General features: G+C 36.6%; 1 protein-coding gene across 1 annotated transcript in view; it reads right to left on the bottom strand.

Moving 5' to 3' along the window:
• LOC591324 (lysosomal alpha-mannosidase) overlaps positions 1 to 26,041 on the bottom strand; it is a 29,401-nt gene extending 3,360 nt beyond the window's left edge. Inside the window, exons 1-20 of the mRNA XM_030979367.1 lie at positions 25,898 to 26,041; positions 23,499 to 23,601; positions 21,658 to 21,831; positions 20,086 to 20,279; positions 19,214 to 19,417; positions 18,554 to 18,625; positions 16,801 to 16,917; positions 15,905 to 16,105; positions 14,545 to 14,599; positions 13,386 to 13,425; positions 12,564 to 12,633; positions 11,472 to 11,597; positions 9,660 to 9,776; positions 7,851 to 7,980; positions 6,713 to 6,801; positions 4,712 to 4,933; positions 4,146 to 4,264; positions 3,198 to 3,299; positions 2,151 to 2,238; positions 937 to 1,017 (exon numbers count right to left, since the gene is read on the bottom strand). Of these exons, the coding sequence (XP_030835227.1) occupies positions 937 to 1,017; positions 2,151 to 2,238; positions 3,198 to 3,299; positions 4,146 to 4,264; positions 4,712 to 4,933; positions 6,713 to 6,801; positions 7,851 to 7,980; positions 9,660 to 9,776; positions 11,472 to 11,597; positions 12,564 to 12,633; positions 13,386 to 13,425; positions 14,545 to 14,599; positions 15,905 to 16,105; positions 16,801 to 16,917; positions 18,554 to 18,625; positions 19,214 to 19,417; positions 20,086 to 20,279; positions 21,658 to 21,831; positions 23,499 to 23,601; positions 25,898 to 26,035 (2,442 nt within the window). The 5' untranslated portion in view covers positions 26,036 to 26,041. The remainder of the gene's footprint in view (positions 1 to 936; positions 1,018 to 2,150; positions 2,239 to 3,197; positions 3,300 to 4,145; positions 4,265 to 4,711; positions 4,934 to 6,712; positions 6,802 to 7,850; positions 7,981 to 9,659; positions 9,777 to 11,471; positions 11,598 to 12,563; positions 12,634 to 13,385; positions 13,426 to 14,544; positions 14,600 to 15,904; positions 16,106 to 16,800; positions 16,918 to 18,553; positions 18,626 to 19,213; positions 19,418 to 20,085; positions 20,280 to 21,657; positions 21,832 to 23,498; positions 23,602 to 25,897) is intronic.
• Between the last annotated feature and the right edge of the window lie 344 nt (positions 26,042 to 26,385).

The following is a 26,385-nucleotide window of genomic DNA, read 5'->3' as shown; positions in this document are numbered from 1 at the left end:
AAGGTACGGGTTCAAGTCCCGCTGCGCCAATAATGTCCTTTGGCAAGATGTTAATCTACATATGCCACTCTCCACCCAATTGTAAATGGGTACCTGATGTGCTTGAGCGTTAGTTACTTTGGCACCTTCGGCTACAACCAGGGTAATATGTGTACAGCGGCATGAGCGTCAGAGCCTGGCGGATACTGGCGCTATATAAATATCCATATTGTTTTTTTATTTTTGAACTATGGTCAAGCACCAACAAAAAAAGCACCGTCAGGGAAATAGGTATTTTCACTCCATGCAAACTCTAAATTGGCCCATACATGTGTACAATTTTCGACAAGTGAATAGTACTCCTAAAGCAAAATAGTTAAACAAATTAAATTGATGACTGGTTAAAATGCATAAAGAGAAGAAAATAAAAAATAATAATAACAATATTTTGTATTGGTTGTTGCTGAAAAAAATAATACTTTACAGAAATGATAATAAACGATAATTATTCAGCACTATGGAATACCCAGTTAATAAAAAAATTGACATTTCTTCATAATTAGAGCGGTATCAGGTACTAAAAAAGCGTGTTGTTGAATCGAAACAAAGGTTTAAAAATATAGGTAGAAGAAATCCGGTCAAATAAAAAGTGAAGTTGGTAGAGAATTAACATTAAAATGATAAAAACTGACTCTGTTAAAACATCTTTCACTCACCATGATTTCAACGGAGCCATTACTTAGGTGATTGCAATCTCTTAAGTCTATTTGACAACTAAAGGTTGTTATTTTCCCACTTAAAGATATTTTTAAGCCCTTTCGTTTTGAGGGAAGTTCTAAATGAGTATTATCTTTCAAATCCTCATGGAATTTAACCTTATAAATTTTGGGGCCTGCAAATGGGACATAGTACCTTTAAAATCATCAAAACTGACTCTGATAAACATATTTCACTCACCATAATTTCAACCGAGCCATTGCTGAGACTGCTACCCCCCTGCGATCTGTCCGTCATGACTGTAAACTGAGACATGGTATCCTAGAAAGAAAACATTAAAACAAAATCAATAAAAAAAAACTGATTTAACCTTTTCAACAGTAATGAATTTATATTTAGGGCTGGATTGATCACACATTATTCTTCAAATTAGCAACAATTATATTTTTCCTTTTATTGCTACATTGTTCAAATAATATGTGATATCTCTGAAAACAATATATCTTGGCGCAAATGTTGATGAAAAGTTGAAAAATTTACCAGTTTTTACAGAAAAATAAAGACTTTGTAACTCTCAACATGTTGCCATTTTAAGGATTATAAAACTTATTTTCCTTTTCAAAATTCCTAGCGCCAAACGCAGTGTAGTCATGAAACAAAAATGGATGCTATGTGTGCAGAAATTTGTGCCCTTTCTACCCATGCATGTGGCATATTTTTTAGTGATCTGAATCAACGTATTGAGCCAATTAACCACAAATTGGAGAATGATCGTTGCAAAAGGGTTAAAGATGAAATAGAGAAGGTTGAGTTCTAGTTGGTAAAGATGAAAAATAATTTGTGCTCTCTCTTTATTTCTATGCTATTATGGAATAAATATCATAGAAGGAATGTACCCTGACAAGGGTTGCTTTTTAAATGCCCTCACATTTGAAATATGACGAGAAAAAAATTTGAATTATTTCATAGATCTACTATGAGTTTAGGAAGCATGAAATTTGTTGCTCGTTAAAGGGGCTGTATCATGATGAGACTACTTGTCTTTCCAGTGGCCTGACTCGGGGCCAATCAGGTATATTCGACTACGGAGGACGCGAACGCAGTATTCATGTTTGTGTTACATACACAAAACCGAAGCATGAGGAGAATTTTGGTCTGTTTCGCGCCCTTTCGCGAATGCTAGCGTGCGCTGACCCAATTAATCAAGTCCATTCGTTTACGTGCAGTTGTCCAAAAGGAGTGGTAGATGGCGTTGACCAGTATATACATGCTACAGCCCCTTTAAAATCTTGCTTATATCACGAACAATGAAAAGGGAAGATTAAAATGTTAAAAATAAGAGACACAAACAGCCAAATACTTGTAATGACAAAGATCTCTATTAGAAAACACATTTGTCTAAATATACTCTCACAATTTAAAACTTAGGAGGTAGCAGATCATTTGGTACTTACATTGATAATGATCCGACTGTTAATTGGGTAGTAGTTGCCTGCAACTGGTTCGCTATTGACATATGGATAGTCTTCCCGTTGATACAGACTTTACACACACGAAAGAAAAGATTTGGATGATCAATTAAATAACATGAATACCACATTTTGAAGCAGCTACACACATACTGGCACAGTACAAGGTTTAATTATTTTAATTTCAATGTACATGTTATTCCTACACTAGCTAGCATATAAAAACATGCTTATATTTGAAAAATTAAGCTAATTTCAACACTTTGAACTTGTTTACCCCATGTGTATCCAGGTTGGGGCTGTCTGATGATTTTTTTTTTGTGGGGTTTATTTGTTTTATGTGACTGAATGCATGTGCATGCTAGTAAGTAAGCAACCATGGGACCAAGGGCTTTAAGTCCTCTCTGAGGGACTTGGTAATGAAGATTAATGCCTTATCAAAGGGCACTCGCCTATCAACTTTATTTTTAACCCAGGACCTCCCAGTTACAAGGCCATGGCTCTACCACCAAGGCCTGCTCAATTGTTGTCTGAATAAAGGGTAGGTGTTATCTAAAGACTTTCTAAGTGTAACATTTTTTACAAACCAGTCACATAGTAATCTCAAAGTGATTCAAATGATAATAGTACTGATGAAAGTAATGAAAGTAATGATGACGATTGCCCGATGCCCATGGTATGAACTCCCTGCATTTCTAAGAAATAGCATTTCACTTTACTTCTTCCAAAAACATCTGAAAACATAATTCTACCATTCTTCTTATTTTGTTGATTTACTAATAGGACAGTGCCTTCTATCCTCTGGAAAAATTGTTATATATATCTAGGCCCGTCTTACGAAGAGTTGCAATTGATCCAAATCAATCGCAAGTACTCCGATCAATCGCAAGTTTGCAATCTCCTGTCTCTTATGTACATAGCTGCGATTGATATCAATCACAAATAAGTTGCGATTGATATCAACTCTTTGTAAGACAGGGCTCTGATCATTATTATTATCATAATGATAAAGGGGAAAGCTGGTGAACTTACACTCTTTTCATCATCTGTCTACCATTGGAGTCTGTGTAGAACATCTGACCCGACTGTACGTTGGTGTCAAATCGTGTTATGATCTCCTTGCCCAAACCATCACTAAGATGAAGAAAAGGAGGAGGTGGAGAATGAAAAATGGTAGAAAAGGAAAGTAAAATGGAAAGTAAAATGGAAAAGAAAGAAAAGGAAAAACAAGAGAGAGAGAGAGAGAGAGAGAGAGAGAGAGGGGGGAACAGAGAAAAGGAGAGAAAGAGGGAGAGAGAGAGGGGAAGAGGGAGAGAAAGAGAGAGTGTGAGAGAGAGAAAGAAATACAAAGTGAAAGAGAGAGAGAGAGAAAGAGAAAATGACAAATTTCAAAATAAATATTACATATTTTGCGTTCTGGACATGTCCTTCTTGTGCCACTTCGTTTGCGCTAAACTACAAAACTAGACATACAAATCATACTAGAAATATTCTCAATGTCATCATCATTGACAACTTAATTTATATCATGCACTTATATTGCATCAGACATCTAGTCACCTCCATAGACAATGGATGATATGATAATGATGTTGATTGTTTCTTGTATTGTGCCAGTGCCTGCATCTGCTGGGCAGATCTCTATGTTTCACGAATTCAAAGTTCTTGGTGAGGATCTTAAATAATTTAGTTTAAATGATTTTTTGTTGGCATTATTATTCTCGAGATGATGTCGTAGTTGGGATTTATTGCTCTATAAACCCTCTGGCAACAGGAACCCGGTTGTCCCTGTGCAAGTCTATATGAATAATAAAAAGTCAGTAGTAAGTGGGTTTAGTTAACATCTACTTCATCTAGGTCGAAGTGGCCAATGTAGATGTCTAGATCTAGGTCATTAGTGCTATGACAGGGATTTGAACCCGGTACCTCATTATCAATAGATCGGTCACTTAACCATGAGACCAAAACACCTCTACTTACCCAATAGGGATAGGGCCAACCGTCCATGTGAACTCTGCTGCACTTTGACCTTTGTATAGTCTGACCACCTGGCTCAACCAAGGTGTGAATTGCTGTTGGACCTCTTGTACTACATCACCCTGAGAAAAAAAAAGGAGGATACAAATCATTTTTTTTGTGTTCATCTTGCCTTGTTTTCATTCATTTCTAGGATGTGGTAAAGTAATTTCTTCAACCAATAGGCCATTTTCGTTATTGTAACGTAACCAAATGTATGTGTATGCCTTTGTGAAGCGCCTCATACAAATCATTTTGTTCACCTGTTACAAATAAATTTATCTCAATAAATACAGATTTACTATTATTATCATTATTATTGTCACCTTTACTATTATCTTATATTGGAAGCCAGGCGAAGAAGAGGCAGACCTGCTATTTCCTGGTTGAAAGACAACCTCATATGGACAGGGAAAAAGCTGTCAGAGGCACCAAGAGCGACAGCAGACAAGAGAAGGATGGCATAAACTTGTGATGGTCACAGCAGCGCAGCTAGCGCTACCCGACTGAAAGAAGAAGACTGTCATTACCTTGACCACTTTAACCAGCACCGACGTCCCATCAAACAAAGGATATGGGTCCGATTTGTTAGGTCGGAAGATGTATGCCCCCGAGCCTTGTATCGAGACGTTGTTCCCTGTGCTGGATTCGTACCAGTAGAAAGACTGGGTCATAATGTTGCTGATGTTCGACCCCAAGTTGGTCATTGATTTCAAGAGGCCAGTGATTCCATCAAAGCTCAGACTCAAGATCTAGAAAATAGATAATTCAGGTAATGAAGTTAGACTTACCCGGTAATATTTATTTTTTTAAAGAATTTATCATTATAATTTTTTTCAATCATTTGAATTATAAAAAATAATGATGTGACAAAAAAATGTTGGTGTTTGATGTCAATTTGGTTTTTGATTTCAAGAGCCTGTCTTTCCAGCAAAGCTCAGGATCATGAACTAAATGAATAAAGATTGAAGCATTTCTCATTGTTCATTTGCTGAGAATGCTACTGTTAGACCCTAAGGTGGTCATTGATCTCAAAACACCAGTGTTTCCATCAAACCTGAGACTCAGAAACTAAATGGTATAAAATTGTAACAATTGTCATTGTTACTTCAAACTTCCTGAAACTCTCATCGGACATCAAATGATCAGTGTCAAGAATTAGAAAATTATTGTTGAAAAGAAAAAAATCTCGCACTTTGAATAGATTCATTAAATTTGTTTGAAGTATTTGTAAAAAATGTTAAACTTTAAATGGCCAGTGTTCCCATCTAATTCTTTATCATAAACTACAAATACGATTGACAAAAAAGTTACAAATTCTTTTCAATAATGTAAATTCCTACAAAAATGTTTTGATCATTTCCTTAATTTCTCTATTTTTAATCAAAGTAATTTTATCTACCCCATTGAAATGTAGATCTTTTTGTCAAAATCTAATTACGGTAGGGTTTATAATCAAAGTATTGTATGGCTCAGTCATCAGGTGGTCATGACTAAGGCGTACAAAAAAAGATGTTGTATCTTGAAATCTACGGTCGGCTTTTAAAACAAGTTTTTTTAACCGTTTTTTAGGAAAACTAGATGGAATTCGACTGCGCGCAGTCGAAAATGATGCCTCCGTCATAGAGCAATTTTACAAACCAAAACAGAAGAAATTTTTTCGAATTCAATTTCAATTGTAATCCATTGACAGGTTCTCAGAATATCGTGATAACAAGCAATTTCTCATATACAGAATAAGCCCTTGACCTTTGACCTTATGAACCAAGAATCTACTCAGTTCATTGGCTCTGCATGTAACATACATGACCTAATTTTGGCAGGATTCCATCAATCGGTTCTTGAGATAACGGGATCACGAGCTGTTTTTGCATACATAATGTGCACTGTGGCCTTTGACCTTTGACCTCGTGACCCCAAAATCTAATCAGTTCATTGGCTCTGCAAGTAACATACATGACCTAAGTTTGGCAGCAATCCATCAATCAGTTCTTGAGATAACGCGATCACGAGCTGTTTTTGCATACATAATGAGCCCTGTGACCTTTGACCTTTAACCTCGTGACCCCAAAATCTAATCAGTTCATTGGCTCTGCAAGATACATACATAACCAAAGTTTGGCAGGAATCCATCAATCGGTTCTTTAGATAACGCGATCACGAGCTGTTTTTACATACCTAATGAGCCCTGTGACCTTTGACCTTTGACCTCGCGACCCCAAAATCTAATCAGTTCATTGGCTCTGCAAGATACATACATGACCAAAGTTTGGCAGGAATCCATCAATCGGTTCTTCAGATAACGCGATCACAAGAACGGGACGTACGTACGTACGGACGGACAACCCGAAAACATAATGCCTCCGGCTACTTCGTAACGGAGGCATAAAAATGTATTAAAGTATATTAAATATCAGCCCAAAGAGGGAGTAAAATCTCGACAGACCGACCCATGTTTTGGCACCTAAAGGGTAATACATCTTTTTTTAGGCCTCATGGCCACGCTATCCTTGAAACAGGGTGTCACTCACCTCATTGGATATTATCACATCTCCATCTACCCTATTGATAGTTGTGGCTGGACGACTGTGACGAATCGACCCGAGACGGGATATCATATCTGGGAGGGAATAGATGGGAATGGATTGTATAACATTGCGTTTGCTGAAAGCCATGAAGATGTTATGAACAAATAAGGAAGTTTACAGATAGCACATGGTACAAATGACCCCAAATATCCACAGATCTTTTACACATGGAGAAGTTCCACTTTGAGCATCTTAGAATAATAACTGCCAAAGTCCTAGATGTGGTTCATGAATACCTTTTGTTTGCCCTCTTGAAAAGAATACTTCCACCTGCGTATCATAGAATGTACCGTTGGTGCATAAATGAATAATGTTACATAACTTTCATGAGCGCATATCCAGTATTCATCTCTGTGGGTTTTACCTTTTTGGTACAAATGACCTTTATCTGCCCATGCGCAGATTGTATCTATGAACTGGCTTATTCATTTTGACTTTAGGTCAGTCAGGAATCCCATGACTTTTACAAGCTGATCGCCTGCCTGATTATCAAGATATTTATGTTTCAAAATCAAAATTTCATTTTGCGTTTTCCTAACGCTTTTTATTACACTACAGTCTATTGGGTAAAATGAGTATGGTAAAACCGGTCACTGAAAGATTTTTACTTTTTTGAGGCACTTCATGATATTTTGAAGCGCAATTTTTTTAGGGCTTCAATATTACACCATACCACAGACACTGATAATACATACATGTAGGGCCATATTTAACATAGTTAAACGATGCCTTTAATGACACAGAGTTGATGCCCTTCTGGCTCTAAAAACTACTACATTGTATCAGTAATGCATTTACTATAATATACTGTCTTGTATTTCATAATGAGCAAAATCATACGGTACTCCTTGGTTTCTGATGCCTTTCTGTTAATGGAAATAAGAGATCTAATATTCCATGTTTAGTTCACCCTTCCGCATATCATCATCATCATTTATTAAAGTTAAAAGAAAATGCAATAGCAGTTAACCCTTTGACTACTGAATTTATTAATCCCATAGGCTTAACACAGTAGCCACCCGGCTCCAGTAAGCAAAGGGTTAATTGCAAACAAGCACAACCAAATACTGAATCCTCTTACTCATTGAAGGTGCAGTGACCTGGTATGTGGTGTATCCCATTGGAGGTATGGTAGCCATGAAGATAAGTTCCTTAGTAGCGCTCCCTCTATCCCTCCTCACGCTCTTAGTACTGGCAGTCACATCTTGAATCTAAACAATAATCAAACGAAAAACATGAGAAACATACCTTCACTAAATATCCATATTTTAAAGTTACCGGTAATACAAAGTTTTGATATGGGGTCATGAATTTGGTTCAAATGAACATATTGGAAGCATATGCAATCCTACAATATTCAGTGATCGTTGTCGCCGTTGAAATCGAGTCTAAAGTTATAAAACTGTAAATCATAAACTCTTAATGTTGTATAGCTCCCTCTCAAGGTCAAGATATTAATTAAGCTATAAAACAATGTTTCTTGACTAAAATCGAACATAGCTATTCCCATTTAGAAATTATATATCACAACTACATATTCTGCGATTGTCATGGTCGCAGCTACCATTGTACGGCCGTAGGCGCTATTTGAAACTTATCAAAATTTACCGGGAGCACCAGTAAATTTTTATATTCAATTTTTCTCAAAAGCAGAAGTGTTTTAGGGGCTAAATTTCCTAGTGCTTACAATACATCCACAGGGGCATCCAAATATATCAAAATTGTAAAGAATCACTATCCACCCAATTTTCAAAATTTCCCCAAACTTTGTATTAGCTTTAAAGCATATATCCCAAATTCCATTTTAAATCTTCAGCATCTAAAAGATGAGTGCTGAAGCCATTTACTAACTGAAATAAACAATTCATTGAGCATTAGTTTGCACTGTTTCTATCTACACAAGGCTCACTTACGAGTAAGTGCAATCTCACAGGGGTTCACACAACTTTTTAGTTTATAACAATCTATTAATTAATCTAGCCTCACGTGTTTTATATTCGCATAAAAGAAAATGTAATTTTACAAACATATTCAACATTTATCTAAAGGAAATATTATGGAGGGCAAATGTTGAAAAGTATCACCTCTGGAAAAAATGTTGACTATGTTAAAAAGAAGAGTATAATTAATTTTGTGATATAAGTATAATTTGTGTGTTTGGCTTTGTAATCAATATAATTATGTGTTTCTTATGTATGTATTATTCAATTAATAAATGATGGGGAATTTTTATTTTTTTTAAACAAATACACATGTTACTGTACATCCTGGCCAGGATGTAAATTATTTTTCACCTCACATTTATTTAACAATTTATTAAAGGTGATAAAAAGTTCACGGCAGTATGAAACTTTTTGCACTATTATCTTGCCATTTCTCAAGTAAAATCAAAGAAACCAGCTGAAAAGTTTTAGAGGGTTCACCAGAACTATACAATAACATAGGCTTGAAAGCAGATTTACACCTGGCATTCTCTAGGCTAGTGAATACAGTTCAGTGTTCCCGCAGGAATTTTAGAACCAAATTCCACAATTTTCCTTGACTGTTCATGACCCATTTTTTGCCTTTTTCCATGACCAGAAAGTACCATTTTGGTATGGGTTGCGGCATCCAAGCAGTGTATGGATACCAGGCAGTGACATATGTTATTTCATTTTTGTGATGGCCTCAGCCTCCCTTCACGATATCCATGACTGTCTATGACTTTGGGAGATTTTAAGAATTGTTTTTAATGACTTTCCAGAAGAATCTTTTTTACCATGACTTTTCCGCTTTTTTCCATAAACCATGGAAACCCTGAATTATTCATTACTTCTCTCCATAGTTTAAGCTCAAATCAGAACAAGACCTTGAATCTTGAATCTTGAACAAGAAATCGTTGTGTGATTACCTGACTGGAGACCGTTGTTCCATTAGGGCCCATGACGGTGTAAGTAGCCTGGTTGACTGGAAGTCTGATCGGTGACGTCACAGAGCGTGCGATAGGGTTGTACACCACTACCGTGAACTAATGCCAAAGTCATTGGGAAAATATAAAAAACATAATATTTATGACTTGGGTACTATTCACAGAGATAAATCTCATGATAATGTTCAACAAAATGGGAATTCCATATTAAAGAAATGCAATGAATCTAGTGGGTAAAATACATTTATCTCGCCAGAAAAATTCCGCAGAAGCTGTATTCTGAACTCATATAATTTTCAAACTAATTGGGAAAAACCAAATCTGGTCCATAATGGGGTTTTGGATTAACTACATGTAGTTTCTCTTTAAAGGTACTATGTCCCATTTGCAGGCCCAAAAAATGAAAAGGTTAAATTCCAACAGCATTTGATAGTAAATGCTAATTGAGAACTTCTCTAAAAAAAGGGGGCTTGAAAACGTTTTCAAGTGGGAAAATAACGACCATTAGTTGTTGAATCAACTTAAGAGCTATAGAGCCAGTAAGTAATAGTCTGATTTTCAGACCATTGTACCGAATGGTCGTACCTTTTATGCTGCGCAAAGATTTAATCAGTTAAATTTTGGCAATTTTTCCAAGAAGTGGGTTATTGATGTAGACAAATGCTCATGTACCCTTTACAGCTCATTTTATGTATGTTATTACCAAAGAAGAAAAAAGCCAGTCAGTCACTCAATAGTGTCTGACAGTGAAGTCTAGCAAGTTAACGGGTTTCCTTGCATAATTTGAATATAAGAACACTGCTAACGTTTAAATTTCACAGATAGGACATACATGACATATTCATAATTCCTGCAAAGTTCTACAGAATTTGATGTTGGCTGCAAAAGGAACATAGTATCTTTAAAAGGACATTCTTACCAAATCCATTTCCTTGTGTATCACCTAAAAAACTGATAATGATGCACATTATGTTCAGTTGGAATATAAATTTCAATTCATGTGTCAATATAATTAGCAACTATAAATATAAGGATAATAATAACAAATCCTGTTCCTTCATGTTGATGTTGTTAGTTTAGTTTTTAAGGTTCTTGTTACAAGATTTATAATATTTATGTCTAAAGAACTGAAAACTAATAATGATCCACATTATGTTCAGTTTGTATATAAATTTCATTTCATGTGTCAATATAATTAGCAACTATAAAAGTATGGATAATAATAACAAATCCTATTCCTTCATGTTGCTGTTTTTAGTTTAGTTTTTAAGGTTCTTGTTACAAGATTTATAATATTTATGTCTAAAGAACTGAAAACTAATAATGATCCACATTATGTTCAGTTTGTATATAAATTTCATTTCATGTGTCAATATAATTAGCAACTATAAAAGTATGGATAATAATAACAAATCCTATTCCTTCATGTTGCTGTTTTTAGTTTAGTTTTTAAGGTTCTTGTTACAAGATTTATAATATTTATGTCTAAAGAACTGAAAACTAATAATGATCCACATTATGTTCAGTTTGTATATAAATTTCATTTCATGTGTCAATATAATTAGCAACTATAAAAGTATGGATAATAATAACAAATCCTATTCCTTCATGTTGCTGTTTTTAGTTTAGTTTTTAAGGTTCTTGTCACAAGATTTATAATATTTATGTCTAAAGAACTGAAAACTAATAATGATCCACATTATGTTCAGTTTGTATATAAATTTCATTTCATGTGTCAATATAATAAGCAACTATAAAAATATGGATAATAATAACGAATCCTTGAAGACTTACGGAATTCTGGGTTTCGGAGGCGGGGCAGATGCTGATGTTGACGTAGTTACAATGATCAGGTGTAGCATCCATCTTGAAACCAGTTTTCTGAGAAATATCGCTTGAGATGACTTCGCTGATCAACGCCTGTACCAAGTTAAGAAAAATAACTGAATAATAATAATAACAATAATAATATATTTATAGAGCGCAGAATCTATCCAACATTAAGTATATGATGTACTGCGGTACAAGAGCTCCTGATATAGGCTTAGATTTACAGTTAATTAAAAATATGTGCTTTCAGTTTTGATTTAAAGATATTTACAGATGGTGATTTCCTGACTTCAAATGGCAAGTTATTCCAGAGTTTTGGGGCTGCACAAGCAAATGCTCGATCACTTAGCGTTATTTTTGTTTTGATAGATGGGATCTGCAGCAACAAATTATCTCAGGAACATCGGTTGACTTACATAGTAAATGTCAACAACTGTTTCAAGATTCAAGATGCAGGATTCAAGATATTTTATTTAACCATAACCATAAAAACATACAAACAATAATACAAAATACAGTATGGAATATGGAAAGGACCAAAATATGAAAGAATGCTTGTGAGGAATAGCATCAAAAGTAGTGCTAAAATAAGCACTGATCCTTTTATTTAATTTATAAACATTTGGTTATGCAGAGGAAAGCACAGAACTTTTCCCTTATTTCACAAATGTTAACGCTTTGTTTAGTAAAATACATAGCCCTCGCATAATCATATGCTTTCGTAAATACCTTATGTTTATTCAGATATCCTAATTTATATACCCGTTACACAACTATTAATTGGGCCTTACATAATACATGCTTTGTTTTTTAGTAGATCCCCTACTTTATTCAGCTTTTTCAATGTATTTATCATACTTATGATTGTATCTTTTGTCATAAATATTACCATGTACATTATGTTCCTATATTGTATGCTTAGTTATAATTATTACCATTAACATTATGTTCAATTATGTTATTTTCGATAAAGTGGAATTAAATAAACTTGAAACTTGAAAATAACCCTGTGATCATCATAAAAAAAATTGTGATCAACACTCCAACCATTCTCACCTGGCATTGAACCCGTCCCATGGAGAGCCTTTTGGCATAATCATCTGCAACATGCTGCTTCTCTGTACCACTGGAAATACAATAGAAATCAAATGCAAGATTTACACTTCTGTATATTAAGGGGGGGGGGTGGATCTGTTTTTGGAGCTTAACCCATTACCTATGGGAACTGGATGGTCCCTGTATGAAGCCAATGGGAATTGGAGAATTCAGTAGTCAACGGTTTAACAAATGTAGAGTGAAGGAAACTGCTGCTTTTTAGAAAATGAAACCCATAGGCCCGAATCACAAAAGTAGGTTTAAGTTTAAACCATGGTTTAAGTCCTCAATTACATAACCCATGGTTTGAAATTAGCGAAAATTAAGCGTACCTTGCCTTGCGCGCGTCTAATATTGGACCTCTGACTGTGTCGCGCTTATTTTGCGCTAATTTTAGACCATGGGTTTTAAATTTAAACCTCCTTTTTTTTTATTTGGGCCATAGAAAATTAATAATCATGTTCCTGTATTACAATATATTCTGGATGCCTGCACAAACAAACTTTATTGAAAATGGGTGAGATATAATTGCTATAATGTAAACCTCACAAGTTCGTAATCATGATAAAAACTCTTTTCATGTTCAAAATCAATGTATAAATACAATTCTATATAATTATTTATTATACTGGTAAGTTTTTCTTGTTTGTTCTACACCTTCTATCTGTATTTTCATGCTTTCAAAAAAACAAGTTTATTACACCGTCATTGTTTTTTAAACTATGGATCCTGTTACTATAAAATACAAATAAATCCATAAAGTGATTGCGGTGTTCTACTCACGTTACGGCATCATGATGCTGGGCAATAGCCATAGCCTCTCCTGGTTTAAGAGAATCGATCACAAAATCAAATTACAGCTATTCAGAATTTCAAAGAACAAACCCTAAGCAGCAATATAATTCCTCACCAACCCCCTTCCTCTGATACCAGTTAGAATTGATCAGAGGGCCTAAAAATCACCTAGAATGAGGTATTTTGTACACAAAAGCCTAAAGTATGGTCTGAAAATAACTCACCAGGCCTGAATTCAGGCTATTGCCTGAAAACTGGCACCCCTCCCCTCCCCTCCCTCTCTCCATCCAGCAGAAAAAAGTCAAAGAGAAGGTTCAGTACTGGTAAAAGTGAAAGATACTTCTTGAGATTAACTCACTCTTTCCGTTCCCCTTTTGCAGAATCTCACAGTACTCATAGAAATGTCCTCACAAAAGGATTAACCTTCATTCAAATAGGACTAGAAATAAACTACATGTACACCATATTCTGATGCAAGATGTTTGTGCAGTCCCCAATACTACTCTCTGTGTGTAGTACTTTTAAGTGTTTGTGATTTTCGTCTAAATCTAGCCACTTTCTAAACTTTGGAGGATTCCACAGTGTAGTCTAACAGCACAAAAGCTGTTCCTATTTTATACTACATGACCGATCACTCAGAAGGACTTCTTGAAAGTTTCTTGCACAACAATATTGCGTGACCACCAAGCAATACAAGCATTAAGCCAAATTTTCAATAGACGAAAACTAAAAAATGATAGTCGTCACATTTGTATAGCGCCTATTACTACATTTCTAAACGCTTTACATTGTAATTGCTACCTACGTTTCTAAGCTCTTAACATTGAAACTGTTATCAACCCGGTCATTTGATTCAATTGCTAATCTTGGTTATTGGTGGTTACTTTACCAGACTCCTAAGAAAGCATAAATACTTGTAAGTAAGCAACCAGACGGCGACGGCTTTAGGTCCTCTCCGAGGGACCTGGTAATGAGGATTAATGCCTTACCACAGGGCACTAGCGCATCGACTTGGTTTCGAACCCGGGTCACTGGATTACGAGACCACTGCTCTACCAACTGAGACATGAATATTGATAGTGCACACGCTCTGCTCCCTGGGGATTAAAAATAAAGATCTTTGTTGTGTTTGTTTTCTTCTACTTACTCAGTCTTTCTGACGATGCTTTGGTAGTCTTGAGACACTCTAACTGCTTGCACACCTGAGTGGAAGAAAGATCAGAAACATAGACAAGTTTAGAAAAATAACAAAACAAAACTTCTTGAAGAAAAAAGAAATTGTTAAAATATGTTTTATAAGCAGTTTGTTTGTTTGTTTTACTTGACTGCTAAGAAAGCATGTGTCTACTTTTAAGTAAGCAACCAGGGGACCGACGTCTTTAAGTCTTCTCCAAGGGGCTTGCTAATGAGGATTAATGCCTGCCTTACCAAAGGGCACTAGCGCATCGACTTGGTTTCAAACCCGGGTATCTCCTTCAATCAACCAAAACTTTACAATAAATTAAAATTGCAATTAATTTTATATTACAGATAGGTACAATGCATGGTAAGATACGATTCATTGCAGCAAGAATTGAGATAGGATAGATTTTTGCGATTGAATGTTAGTCAAATTTGTGACAGGTATTCGAGAGGCCATGAAGACAATACACTTGAAAGATACATATACAAAAACTTGAATTGTTTGTGTCATGATGTCATGATGTTGTCATTGAAGTTCCATCCATATTTATATGGTATTGATAGAATCTGTATTTGAATAATATCAAATGGCCGAGAGTGGGATAGAAGGATATATTCCAAGAGCTAATTAGCAATTTTCATGAGTCAGAACAACGACTGAAATAATGTCAAAATGAGGGGATATAGCATTGTATCTCACAAAAGAAAAGTCTTTCAATATTATATGATCGCGCAAATATCCATTGTCTTAGCCTCTGCGTATTTAAATATGTATTCTCTTATTATGGGTTCACGCACCCCAAACCATGAGATATGGAGAATTATTATAAGGCTTCCAAGTAGTACAATAAATCAGTGTACCGGTATTCAATATCTTTAGCACAGTACTCGGATGACAAGTGACCAATATTGTTTTCTTTTGCTCAGTCATCGGGTAACTTCAACTATCGATTTCGATATCACACACACAAAAAAAGCCATATTCATTGAGGTATTAAAGTCAAAATTTGTTATTTCGATAGCCAGCCTTATATAGATAATAATATTAATAGCTTTGTTTTTGTGTGAAACATTATTGGACTTGTCTCCGACTAGTTTAATATTGTCATAGCTCAAGCAACGTATTCTTGTAACACACTCAAAGCCATCCAATATTATATAAATACCGGTACTGCACGGTCATCCAGGTATTTTTTCACAAACCATGAGATACGGTTTTAAATTTGCACGGTCATCCAGGTACTTTTTCAAAAAGCATAAGACTCACTGATTGTGCTCGTTGGCTCAAAACCCTTCATACAAATAACATTTTCCATTCTTAGTACCTGGAGGATATTGTTCGACTCCCTCACGTATCCTTTGATCGACGGGCGGCTCACGAAATACCCGCTCCAAAAGTTATGCGGGGCATCACCATACGGCATGAAATCCTCTTTCTTAGTAGTCCAAGTCTTGTTTGCCGCATTCAGGTTGGAGACATAGCAGGACGGAGTGGAGTAGAGAAGGTGGATGCCTGACTCCTCCTCCTGATTGAGAAAGAAGAAAAAAAAGATTACGAAAGATTAAAATTTTGATAATGGATATTACTTATAAGTAACGTCAAATAACAGATAACGTAACGCAAGCCAAAAAACAATGTGCGCATGCGCGAACCAGAATTGCAATTTTGCACGTAACAATAGGCACCAACTGACGTAAGGGTTGCCCTATGTAACACAAATGGCTTTACAAAATGACCTGTTTCGCGTCTTGGTCAGCTTCATGACTACCCTTTTAGCACTGGTATAGATTAATCTTGCACTGAAAACGGTTAAATAATCTTGAAGCCTTTGGTATATCTGGTATTCAGACACCTACCCCCTGGACATCCACCCCCCCCCTCCCCCCCCCCCCCCGGGATAACCACCCCCAATCAACTACCCCCTACGACGAACTACCCCCTACGGCAACCACCCTCTAAGACGACTACCCCCTGGGACAACTACCCCCTAGGATAGTTGTCTAGGGGGTAGTTGTCCTAGGGTAACTTGTCTGGGGGTAGTTGTCTGGGGGGTAGTTGTCCTAGGGGGGAGTTGTCCTATGGGGTAGTTGTCTTGGGTTAGTTGTCCGGCTTCCGGGGGTAGTTGTCTAGGGGTGGTTAACCAGGGGTGGATGTCCAGGGGGAAGGTGTCCTAGAACCGGTATATCTATCCCATGATAACTATAATGTGGCACAGCTCACCTTTGCATTGACATATTTGATGAGCTTGTCAAGGTTCTTATACCAAGCGTTAGCATTCTCATACTGGAAGTCCGAGCCCATGGTCATGATGATGTTATCCGTCTGGAAGAATGCCGCCTGCAAGTACAAAATAAACATGATTATTTTAAAGATAAAGTTGAGTTCTGGTAAAAAAAGGAAAATTAATTCTCACAGAATAAAACGAAACTTACACCGAATGATCAAGATTACAAATAAATGTCATTTGCCAAACAATTTTGGTAGAAAATGTGTACTGGCTGAGTAATGAGCATAGAAAGATAAGAAAATCAAGGTTAGTAGCACCATTTGTGTAGTTCCATATACATCTTTCTGTGTACAGTGGTTGTTACTTTACCAAGACTGGGCCAAATTTATTACATGTATGATTTTGATGACTCCAAAACCTTGCAGTACACACCAATACTTACATGCTACATGATCAACTTTTTCTGATCCATTCCACACATTTTCTTTCACAATGCAATCGCATGACCAGAAATCAACTTTATCCTTAATTTCTGATCACCACTCTAAAATGGTCTCAACTGCAATGCAATCTATTATGAGTCTAATATTATGTACTTTAATTTTTTTGAAATCCAAATGAGCTCCAGATATCTAGCCATCCTCCATCCTTAAAATATTCAAATTCTTTTAGTAGTTGCTGACGTTGTTTAGACAGCATTCAGTTGCACAGCGCCCTCTAGAGGAACTTCATGATATGTTCAATGTTTGATTGTATACGTGTGTTCTCCTTTTATTTAGGGGGGGGGGGAGCCCAGGGGAGACATAAACCATTTTCTCTTTGAATTTAATTGAATTGAATTGATTTTATTGTCAAGTTGTTGCTCACTGGTACAGGTGTATTTTACAAACAATGTACACAATTATACAAATTATAAAATATAATAACAACATAACATCAATAACGTTACATCCAACAATACGAGCGACGTCTAACATCCAGGCACCTCATAATTCAAATGTAAATAGGGAACACGGAAATAGTCTGCATCAGATAATTCATGATAAGTACAATGTGATTTCTTACCTAGGAAATGGAGAGAAGAGATACAATAGTACAATGTCTACAATACTTGCCCTCGTTTTACCCTACTTTTGTAAATATGAATCAAATCCGGCACAAATGAACATCTAAAGCGCTCCCGCCTAGTGCGGGGAACACAGAGGCAAATGCCTGATCGGTTTACATTATAATTATGGAACAAAGGATGTGTTGGGTCTTTCATAATACGTGTTTAATACCTTCAGCAATGTGCAATCAACATATATATTTTCTAAACTGGGCAATTCTAAACCGATGATGCGCTGAGCAATTTTCCTTATTCTTTCAGTTTTCTTATTGCATCTTTCTATCTTTAGCTACCTTTTATTTAAATCACATGCATTGGAAAAATGTTTTTGGTTTATAGTTATTTAGCGTTCATGTGACTCACAATACAAACCTTATTGTTGTTTTGTATTTCACTGTTTTCTTGATTTTGTCGTTGTCTTTGTCTTAATAATAATAATTATGATAGATGATGTAATGTCCACAGAGTTGGACGATGAATGAAAAGCATATCAATCTCTATTAGAAAAAAAATCAGAGAGAACAAAATAAATGGACAGAGAGCAAGAACATTAGAAACTACAAGGTTAAACAAAAATAATTCTCAAAGACAATATGAGAAAGAAAAAAAAGCAAACTCAAAAAGATTCATATGCTCACCTGGTCTTTTGCATACTTTGTGAATTTTGCTACACGCTCATCCACATTGTAGTCAAAGAGTGTTGGATCATCCTGCAATACAACAAAGTAATGTATGATTAACCCTTTCAGAGCAGGATCTATTATATTGATCACATGTTGTTCTTCAAATTGGCAACAATAACGTTTTTTCTCTTTTGCTTCATTGTTCTAATAAATTGTAATATTTCTAAAAATATCTGTTTACGAAGGAGTGTTATTAACAACGTTAAAAAAGTTGGAAAAAATGCCAGTTTTTATCCAAAAAAATCATTTTGAACCTCTCCACGTGTGGCCAATTTATAGATTTTAAAGCTTAATTTCCTTTTTTCAATTCCTGGCATCAAACGGAATATGGTCATTCAAGAATATTGCATGTAATTTTTTGCTGTTTCTACTCCTGTTTCCCTTCGCCATTCTTCCCTCTTTCTCTCCCTCTCTCTCCCTTCTTTAAATTCACTTCCTCTTTCTCTCCCTCGCCTATCCCTTTTCCTTTATTTGTTCTTTTTATGCTTTCCTTTCTCTTCTCTCCCTTCTCCTGTCTTCCTCTCTCTCTTTCTCTTCTCTCCCTTCTCCTGTCTTTCTCTCTCTCTTTCTCTCTCTCTCTTTCTCTTCCCCTTTCCATCTCTCCATCTCCTTCACCTGTATTGGAGGATCATTGCATCCCCTGTCATAGCAGAAACCCGGCGGGGGACCATATCCATTATAGAGGGCGCCGAAGAAAAGATCAGCCGGGCTACCCAGGTTCTCGTTGGTATGCCAAACTTGTTCCATCGTCTTCGTGTTCAGGCGGTGCAGCTTATCATTGTAGCCTAGCCTTCCAAAGAAGAACCCATCAAATCCCATCTACCACGAATACAAACACAAACATATGTATGTTCATACATTGTATATCCCCAAATGATACATGTATATCAATAAATGGACATAACAAAATAATTGAAAAACTAAAGAGCTGCTGGTAGTTTTTTCTGAGAAGAAAGTTCTCTGTAAAAATTGCATAATTTTTATTGAATAAAAACCATGATTAATTGTGCCCCCATCATCTTCAAAATGTTATAATCGCAACATCATGATTTTGCATGATATTTCGGTCAAGGAAATAATTTTAAACCACAAACTTCCTAGTAAAATTTCTATATCTTTAATGCATTTCAAAAAAAAAATCTATAATAAACAGTCAACTCAAAGTCACACAATTCAAATTTTTCCCTAAATCAAATAGTTTTTTTGGACCAAACAATACAGAAAAAAATTGTTATTTACACTTCCTAAGTTGAATTTTCATATCAAGGTCAAACTATTTTTTCGGGACCCAAAAGAAATTGACTCATGCAGATTTAACCGCATTACCCATACTGCATCAGGACACACAATATTAGGGACTTTTAGATATGCGTGGACTGATACATGTGACGTCCATTCAAGGCAATGCATTAAAAGGAAGTCGATCGTAGCAATCCACGTTGTCGTTCGGCAAATCTAAAAGTCCCTATTCATGTTTTGAGGCTCACCTGGGCAAAGAGGGAGGCCTGTTCCCTAGAGTGACCAAAGGGGTCGATGTGCCACGCCACCCTCGGGATGCCACACTTTCCAAAGGTGTTGACGAGGAATCGTAGACCCTCGGACATCTGATCTATGATGGCGTTGTAATGAGTGCAGGCTTCGTCGTTCATACTCCACCCTCCATTGATGAACTCGAGCCGACCTGAGAATGAGAGGGGATTAAAGGTCACATGCAGTTTTTGTAAGACCTCCAAAAGTTTTCTTTGATTTCTTTTATTTTAGACAATAATAATAATAACAATAATTTAAGATTTGTATAGCGCACATATCTGCCTATAATGGTACTCAAGGCGCACAAAAAAGATTCACTATTAACATTTCAAATACAAACAATAAACAAATTGAAATTAACAAACTAATAATAAATCAACAAATCAAAAAACAAATGCAAATTACAGATTCAGTAAGACATTGAAATGTTCATGTGAGTTAATCATATTTTTCCTTCATAAGGTAGGTCTTTAGATGCTTGTGGAATAGTTCCAATTGTTTTACTTAGTTTAATGTATGAAGGGAGTGCATTCCACAAACGCGGGGCTGCTACAGAGAAGGACCTGTAGCCCCAAGACCGCCTTGTTTGAGCTTCCTGAAACTGGTGGACATTTCCTGAACGTAGACCAAGTCTAGAGGATCTCTTCTCCTCCAGTAGATCTGACAAGTATAATGGTGTCTGGTTGGTTTTGGTTTTAAAAACCAGGGAAAGTACCTTGTACTTGAGTCTTTGCCTCACAGGCAGCCAGTGCAGATCCTCGAGAACGGGGGTTATATGATCAGATAACTTTGATCGGGTGACAAGCCGAGCCGCAGAATTTTGGACCTTCTGCAGTTGTTTGATGAGAGTGTCAGGCAGTCCATTCAGGGTACTATTGTACATGTCCAATCGTGACGTAACGAGTGTATGGACTGCCTGCTTTGTGGCATGTGGAGTCAGATAATCCCGGATTCGACGAATGTGCAAGATACTAGCAATACTCAAGTGGAATATCAAACAACTAAGAGGTAGAAAATAAATTAAAGGTAAAAACCAGTTTTGGAAACGCCCCCCTCTCAAAAAATGAAATGAAAGCTCTTATTACCAATCATGTGAAAGAATATGTTTTGAGTAATACGTGATGATACAAATTTTGCCGAGAAACCGCCTACTAATTGATATATTTGGTAAATTATTATATCTATTTGAACCTGATAGATATCGCGAACGTGTCGCGTAGTCCGATATACATCTTTCTGTGTACAGTGCTTGTACTTAACCAAGACTGGGCCAAATTTGTTTTCATTTTGATGATTCCAGAACCTTGCAGTACACACCAATACTTATATGCTAGATGATCAACCTTTTATGATCGATTCCACAACGTTTCTTAAAAAATGCAATCGCATGACCAGAACTGGTATTTATCTTTAAGATATCATCCTTGGACGTAAATTCTGACAACTGCAATATGTAAAAGCTATTTGTGTACTACATTACATCAGGGATCAGTCCATTTTCTCAAATACTTAATAGAGGAAAGGCCTACCATCATTGACAAACTGCTTGACCTGAAACTGCGTCTTCTCATCCTGTTGATGCCACCATCTCTCGAAAAATGCCGACTCGACATAGATGAATCGCCTCCCAGGGTCCTTTGCGAGTGCGGAGATGACCGAGTCCAGGATGTACTGCACTCCTGCATGCTGAATGCTGTTATTGGCTGTAGGGAAGATGTGACATTATTGTAACTGTTGTTGCTGTTATCATCATCATCATCACCTAAAATCATCTTTACTTTCATATTCAGTAGTGGTAATAGTTATGCAGTAGTAGAAGTTGTAGTAGTATAGTGGTAGTGGTTGTGGTAGCGGTGGTAGTAGTAGTAGTAGTAGTGGTGGTAGTGGTGGTATTGGTGGTAGTGGTGGTAGTGATAGTGGTAGTAGTGGTAGTAGTGGTAGTGGTAGTAGTAGTATTTTTGTTCATCATTTTTTTATTATCATTATAATCATTAACAATATTAATATCATTATTTATCTTGTTTGTCTGCAAAGCCAAAATCAACAGTAAATACAAAACAACAGTAGAGATTGAAGAAAAGTGACATGGTTACCAAAGAAGATAAAGATTAACAATTAAAAAACTATAACTTGAAGATGGTGAAACTGAATACAGTTAACTCTACAGAAGTCAAATCTGTTGGGACCACGCAAAAATAGTTTGAAAAATGCCAAATTCGAACTAGGAAATGCAACTAAGAAATATTTTTGCATAATTTGGTCAAAAAATCTAATTTGACTTAGAGAAAATTTGACCTGTACATATTACAAGTTAACAATCTACAGTAGGTAAAGTTTTTAGGGTTCCACCATGTAATTCTTAAAATGAAATAAGAGCCCTGAAAATGGTTGGTGATCGAGCTCTGCCAACAGTAGGGGCACTTGTCCGAGAATAAAGGATTGTCCACACAAACAGAGGCGTCCGCAAAAAGAAGGATCGTCTGCATTTTCGCTGACGATTCTGATTTCTAATTCGAGCGTTGGCGATGCGAAATACGGATTCCGCAATAATTTACTTGATACATTTCGCATTGAATTTGTACAGATACTTTCACATTATGAGCAATAAATCCTCGGGAAGAGGGACAACCTATAAGAGTAGGTATTTTATTACGCGGAATCCGCTTATTGCAGTTCCAGCGCGCGGATCGGGAATCCGAAACCCGCAGAGCGCCAAAGAAAAAAAACGTCTGTGAAAATGCAAGCTATTCCCAATTTTAGGACCCATTTTGTTCACTTTTAGGAGAATATCCTTGTTTATGCGGACGATCCTCATTCTCGAACCAGCGCCCCTACTGGCTAAGAGCTCTTGGTTCTAGACGCTCCGATCTGCATGCTCCTGAGGAGGGTTAGAGCATGCGGATAATAATAATAATCTGGATTTTATAAAGCGCTTAATACGGAATACCGTCTCTAAGCGTTTTACAGATATTATTACCCCGGCCAAGAGGGCATAGGCAATTACTAAAAAAAAAAATTTTGTCATCCTACCGGGTCCCCATTTCTATCTTGGGTATTGAGTGGCAGATGTAAATTAATGCCTTGCCAAAGGACACTAGTGCCGTGTCAGGATAAGTGCGTCAAACGCCAAAGAGCTCCTAGGGCAGCTCATCATCCATTTTCAAGGCTCCTCTATCTTTCACAGAATTACATGTACAAGGTAGAATCCTTAAAACCTTACCTACAGAACAACACTTTGGTTCCTAAAATGGCTCCCCAGGTATGGGACAAGGCAGAATATATTTGGACCGAGGTAAACAATTTCCAGCCAAGAATAGGTGTAAATGTAGATATAATTATTATAACTTTCTGAAATAGTAGACCCACTTACCTCCATAGAAATATTCATCTACGGTCTTGAGCCATCCCACATCGTCATGGGTGTGTGGGACTAGATGAACATTCACTCGGTTTGGCTTAGTTGGGTTGCACGACTGAAAATTAATGCAGATGGTTAACTCATTAGACATGAAATATAAAACATTCTACGTTTACTAAACAAGACACAGTGGTCGTTTTACCCCAGCGGTCGTACATGTAGGTTTAGGATTCAAGTTTAAGTTGCCCTAGCTGTGCCACACAAATAATCACTTTGAGCCACATTGTATGTATCAAGGGATGATTATAAATACCAGTAGAAGTGCCGTAGTCGAGTGGTATAAGCACTTGACTTAAAATTCAAAGGTCGTGGTTCAATCCCCGACACGGCACTAATATCCTTTAGTCAGGCATTAATTTTCATTTGCCACACTCGACCCAGGTGAGGTATATGGGTACCTAGCAGGAATTTATTTCTTGAAATGCCAGAGCGCGTAATGGCAGCTAGGCTAAAGCCGGAGTAATAATTAATGTGCCTCAGAATAGAATTTCTAGAAAGAGGGCACTATAGAAATGCCTATTATCATTATTATTATTACCAAATAAAGAGATTCTAGGCCTATGATTGGTCAAAACTACAGGAACAAAATTTGCTACTGACTGCTGTGAATATAGCAACAAATATTGACTGGGCATAGTTCTCCTTGCATGTAATATCCAAGGATGCAGAGATTTGGCTTGATGTTAACAATGTTACGCACAGTGAGAGTGAGACATACGTGTGCAATGCTCTTAGAGGGGTAAATCTCCCTACACTCTACAAATAAATAAATTTTGACAGGCACATTTTGTTTTTAAATATTTTTTTTATAGAATAAATGCAGGAATGCAATATATGATATTGTAGGGGGGTCACATTTAAAAGTGTAGCACTTTGGTGATCGTGCACTATACCCCTCAACTTTATCTCGGGTCATATTAAAGTTAGGAGATCACTGTGACCAATAGTTTTAATCGTACCCCTCAAAGCAGTCAATATTTGTATACTAAATCACTTTCCAAAACAAGGAAGTTGAGACTGATTCTCAATCTATGTTTTGGCTCAATGTTATACATTTTGTAGGTTACATTTATATCTACTTTCAGTGGCGCCAGTCTTTAGTCTTTTGATGAATTTGGTATCAGTTTGTAAAAAAAATATAGTGTTTTACGAGAAAATTACGATTATTTTGTTTTGTCCGTATGTTTTTTTTCTTTTTTTCTTCCCTCTTTGAAATGTCAAAGTTGGGGTGCGGCCTATGCGGCGCTGCGGCCTTATCACCGGCAAATACGGTATTTTTTCACTGCATAACAATTCACAAAATAGTGTAAGTTTTTACGATTTTCTTCTTGAAAAATGAAAAGTTTTGAGGTGAAAGGGGTTTTCCGCGACTTTCCGTTCGAAAAATTGTTTTTCCGTTTCAAATGGTCATTTCCGTGAATTAGGTCCATTTTCCGTGATCGTGGAAAATCAGTGTCCCTACAGTCCATAAAAAAATCATGGACAGTTGGAGGAGTCATTCATATATTAATCATACATGTAGTCATACCACTCCAGCAAAGCATAGAGTCAATGCTAATGCATATTGACCTCTAGCGCTCACGACTTGACAGTAGACTCACGACTTGAATTTTGTAATTATGCTATAAAGAGGCAGCAATGGCACACATGAATAGTCAATACACACAGATGCACACAATAAATAGTTAATTATGCTAAGAGGCAGCATTGGCACACATGAATAGTCAATAGTCAATACACACAGATGCACACAATAAATATGATGTGGCTGATCGGCAAATTTGACAGTAGACTCACGACTTGAATTTTTTAATTATCTTTCTAACATCGCGTCGGTTAGTTGAAAAGATTGTATTTTACCGCTATTTACGTGTCACCAATTGTCACTTAAGTACCAATTTTTAGTGAAATCAGTTGAGTTTTGTACAGTAGTGTTTGAAATGTTGAGAATCAATAGAACAGGTTTTAATACACAGGATAGTAACGCAGCTATGTGCAAGTCATACCGTGTGAAATTGAAGAAGAAAAAAAAGGGGGAAAAAAATTTTTTTTTCATCTCCACACGTACAGTCTACACTCATTCTCTCGATGTCTCTCTCTTTCTCACTCTCTCTCTCTCGCTATTATATCATCCTATTTATTTTGTCTCTTTCCTTCACTTTAGAAATAATATGAGAAATATGATCAGTCTGTTTATTTTCGCAGAATATTAAAAGAGAAGACTCTTCATTTTACAAACATAGTTATCAGCATGTGGGGCCACATAAAGCAATAATAATTTAAACCATGCCCATTTCTTCCCAAGTAAACACATTGTATCTCACATGAATACAGTAAATAAATAAATTTACCTGATATCCACACTTTGCTAAAGATGAACCAACTGAAAAGGACAAAATAGCAGCTAAAAACACGTTTCCATAAGCCATGATCAGGATCAGGATTTCTGCGTGTATGCTTTTTGAGAAAAGAGTTCCCGGAAATGTCATGTGACATGCATGAGACAGTCATGTGATGAGGATGCGAGTGGGCGTGTCTATTGTTGAGCTCAAATCCAACCATAAAGCTATCTCTATGAATCCAACGAACTCACTTCTTTTTCTCTTCTCTCTCCAAGAGGGGGCGCTCTTGGGGGAGGGGGGGGGGCAGAGCCATTTATACACATATATGTGTATAGATGGCTCGGGGGGGGGGGGGGGGGGGGTAAGTGCCCCAAAGGACAAGTGCCCCCTGTTACTTCAGATAAGTGCCCCTTTTTTCTTTCTTATACTTAATAGCTGCCCGTTCCACCTCTGATAAGTGCTCCCTTTACCGCTGATAATGCCCCCCCCCCAATTCA

The sequence above is a fragment of the Strongylocentrotus purpuratus genome, unplaced genomic scaffold (assembly GCF_000002235.5).
Source record: "Strongylocentrotus purpuratus isolate Spur 01 unplaced genomic scaffold, Spur_5.0 spur5_scaffold_10, whole genome shotgun sequence".
NCBI lineage: Eukaryota > Metazoa > Echinodermata > Echinoidea > Camarodonta > Strongylocentrotidae > Strongylocentrotus > Strongylocentrotus purpuratus.
The sequence above is the reverse complement of the archived record's forward strand: the minus strand, read 5'-3'. Positions and strand labels throughout refer to the sequence as shown.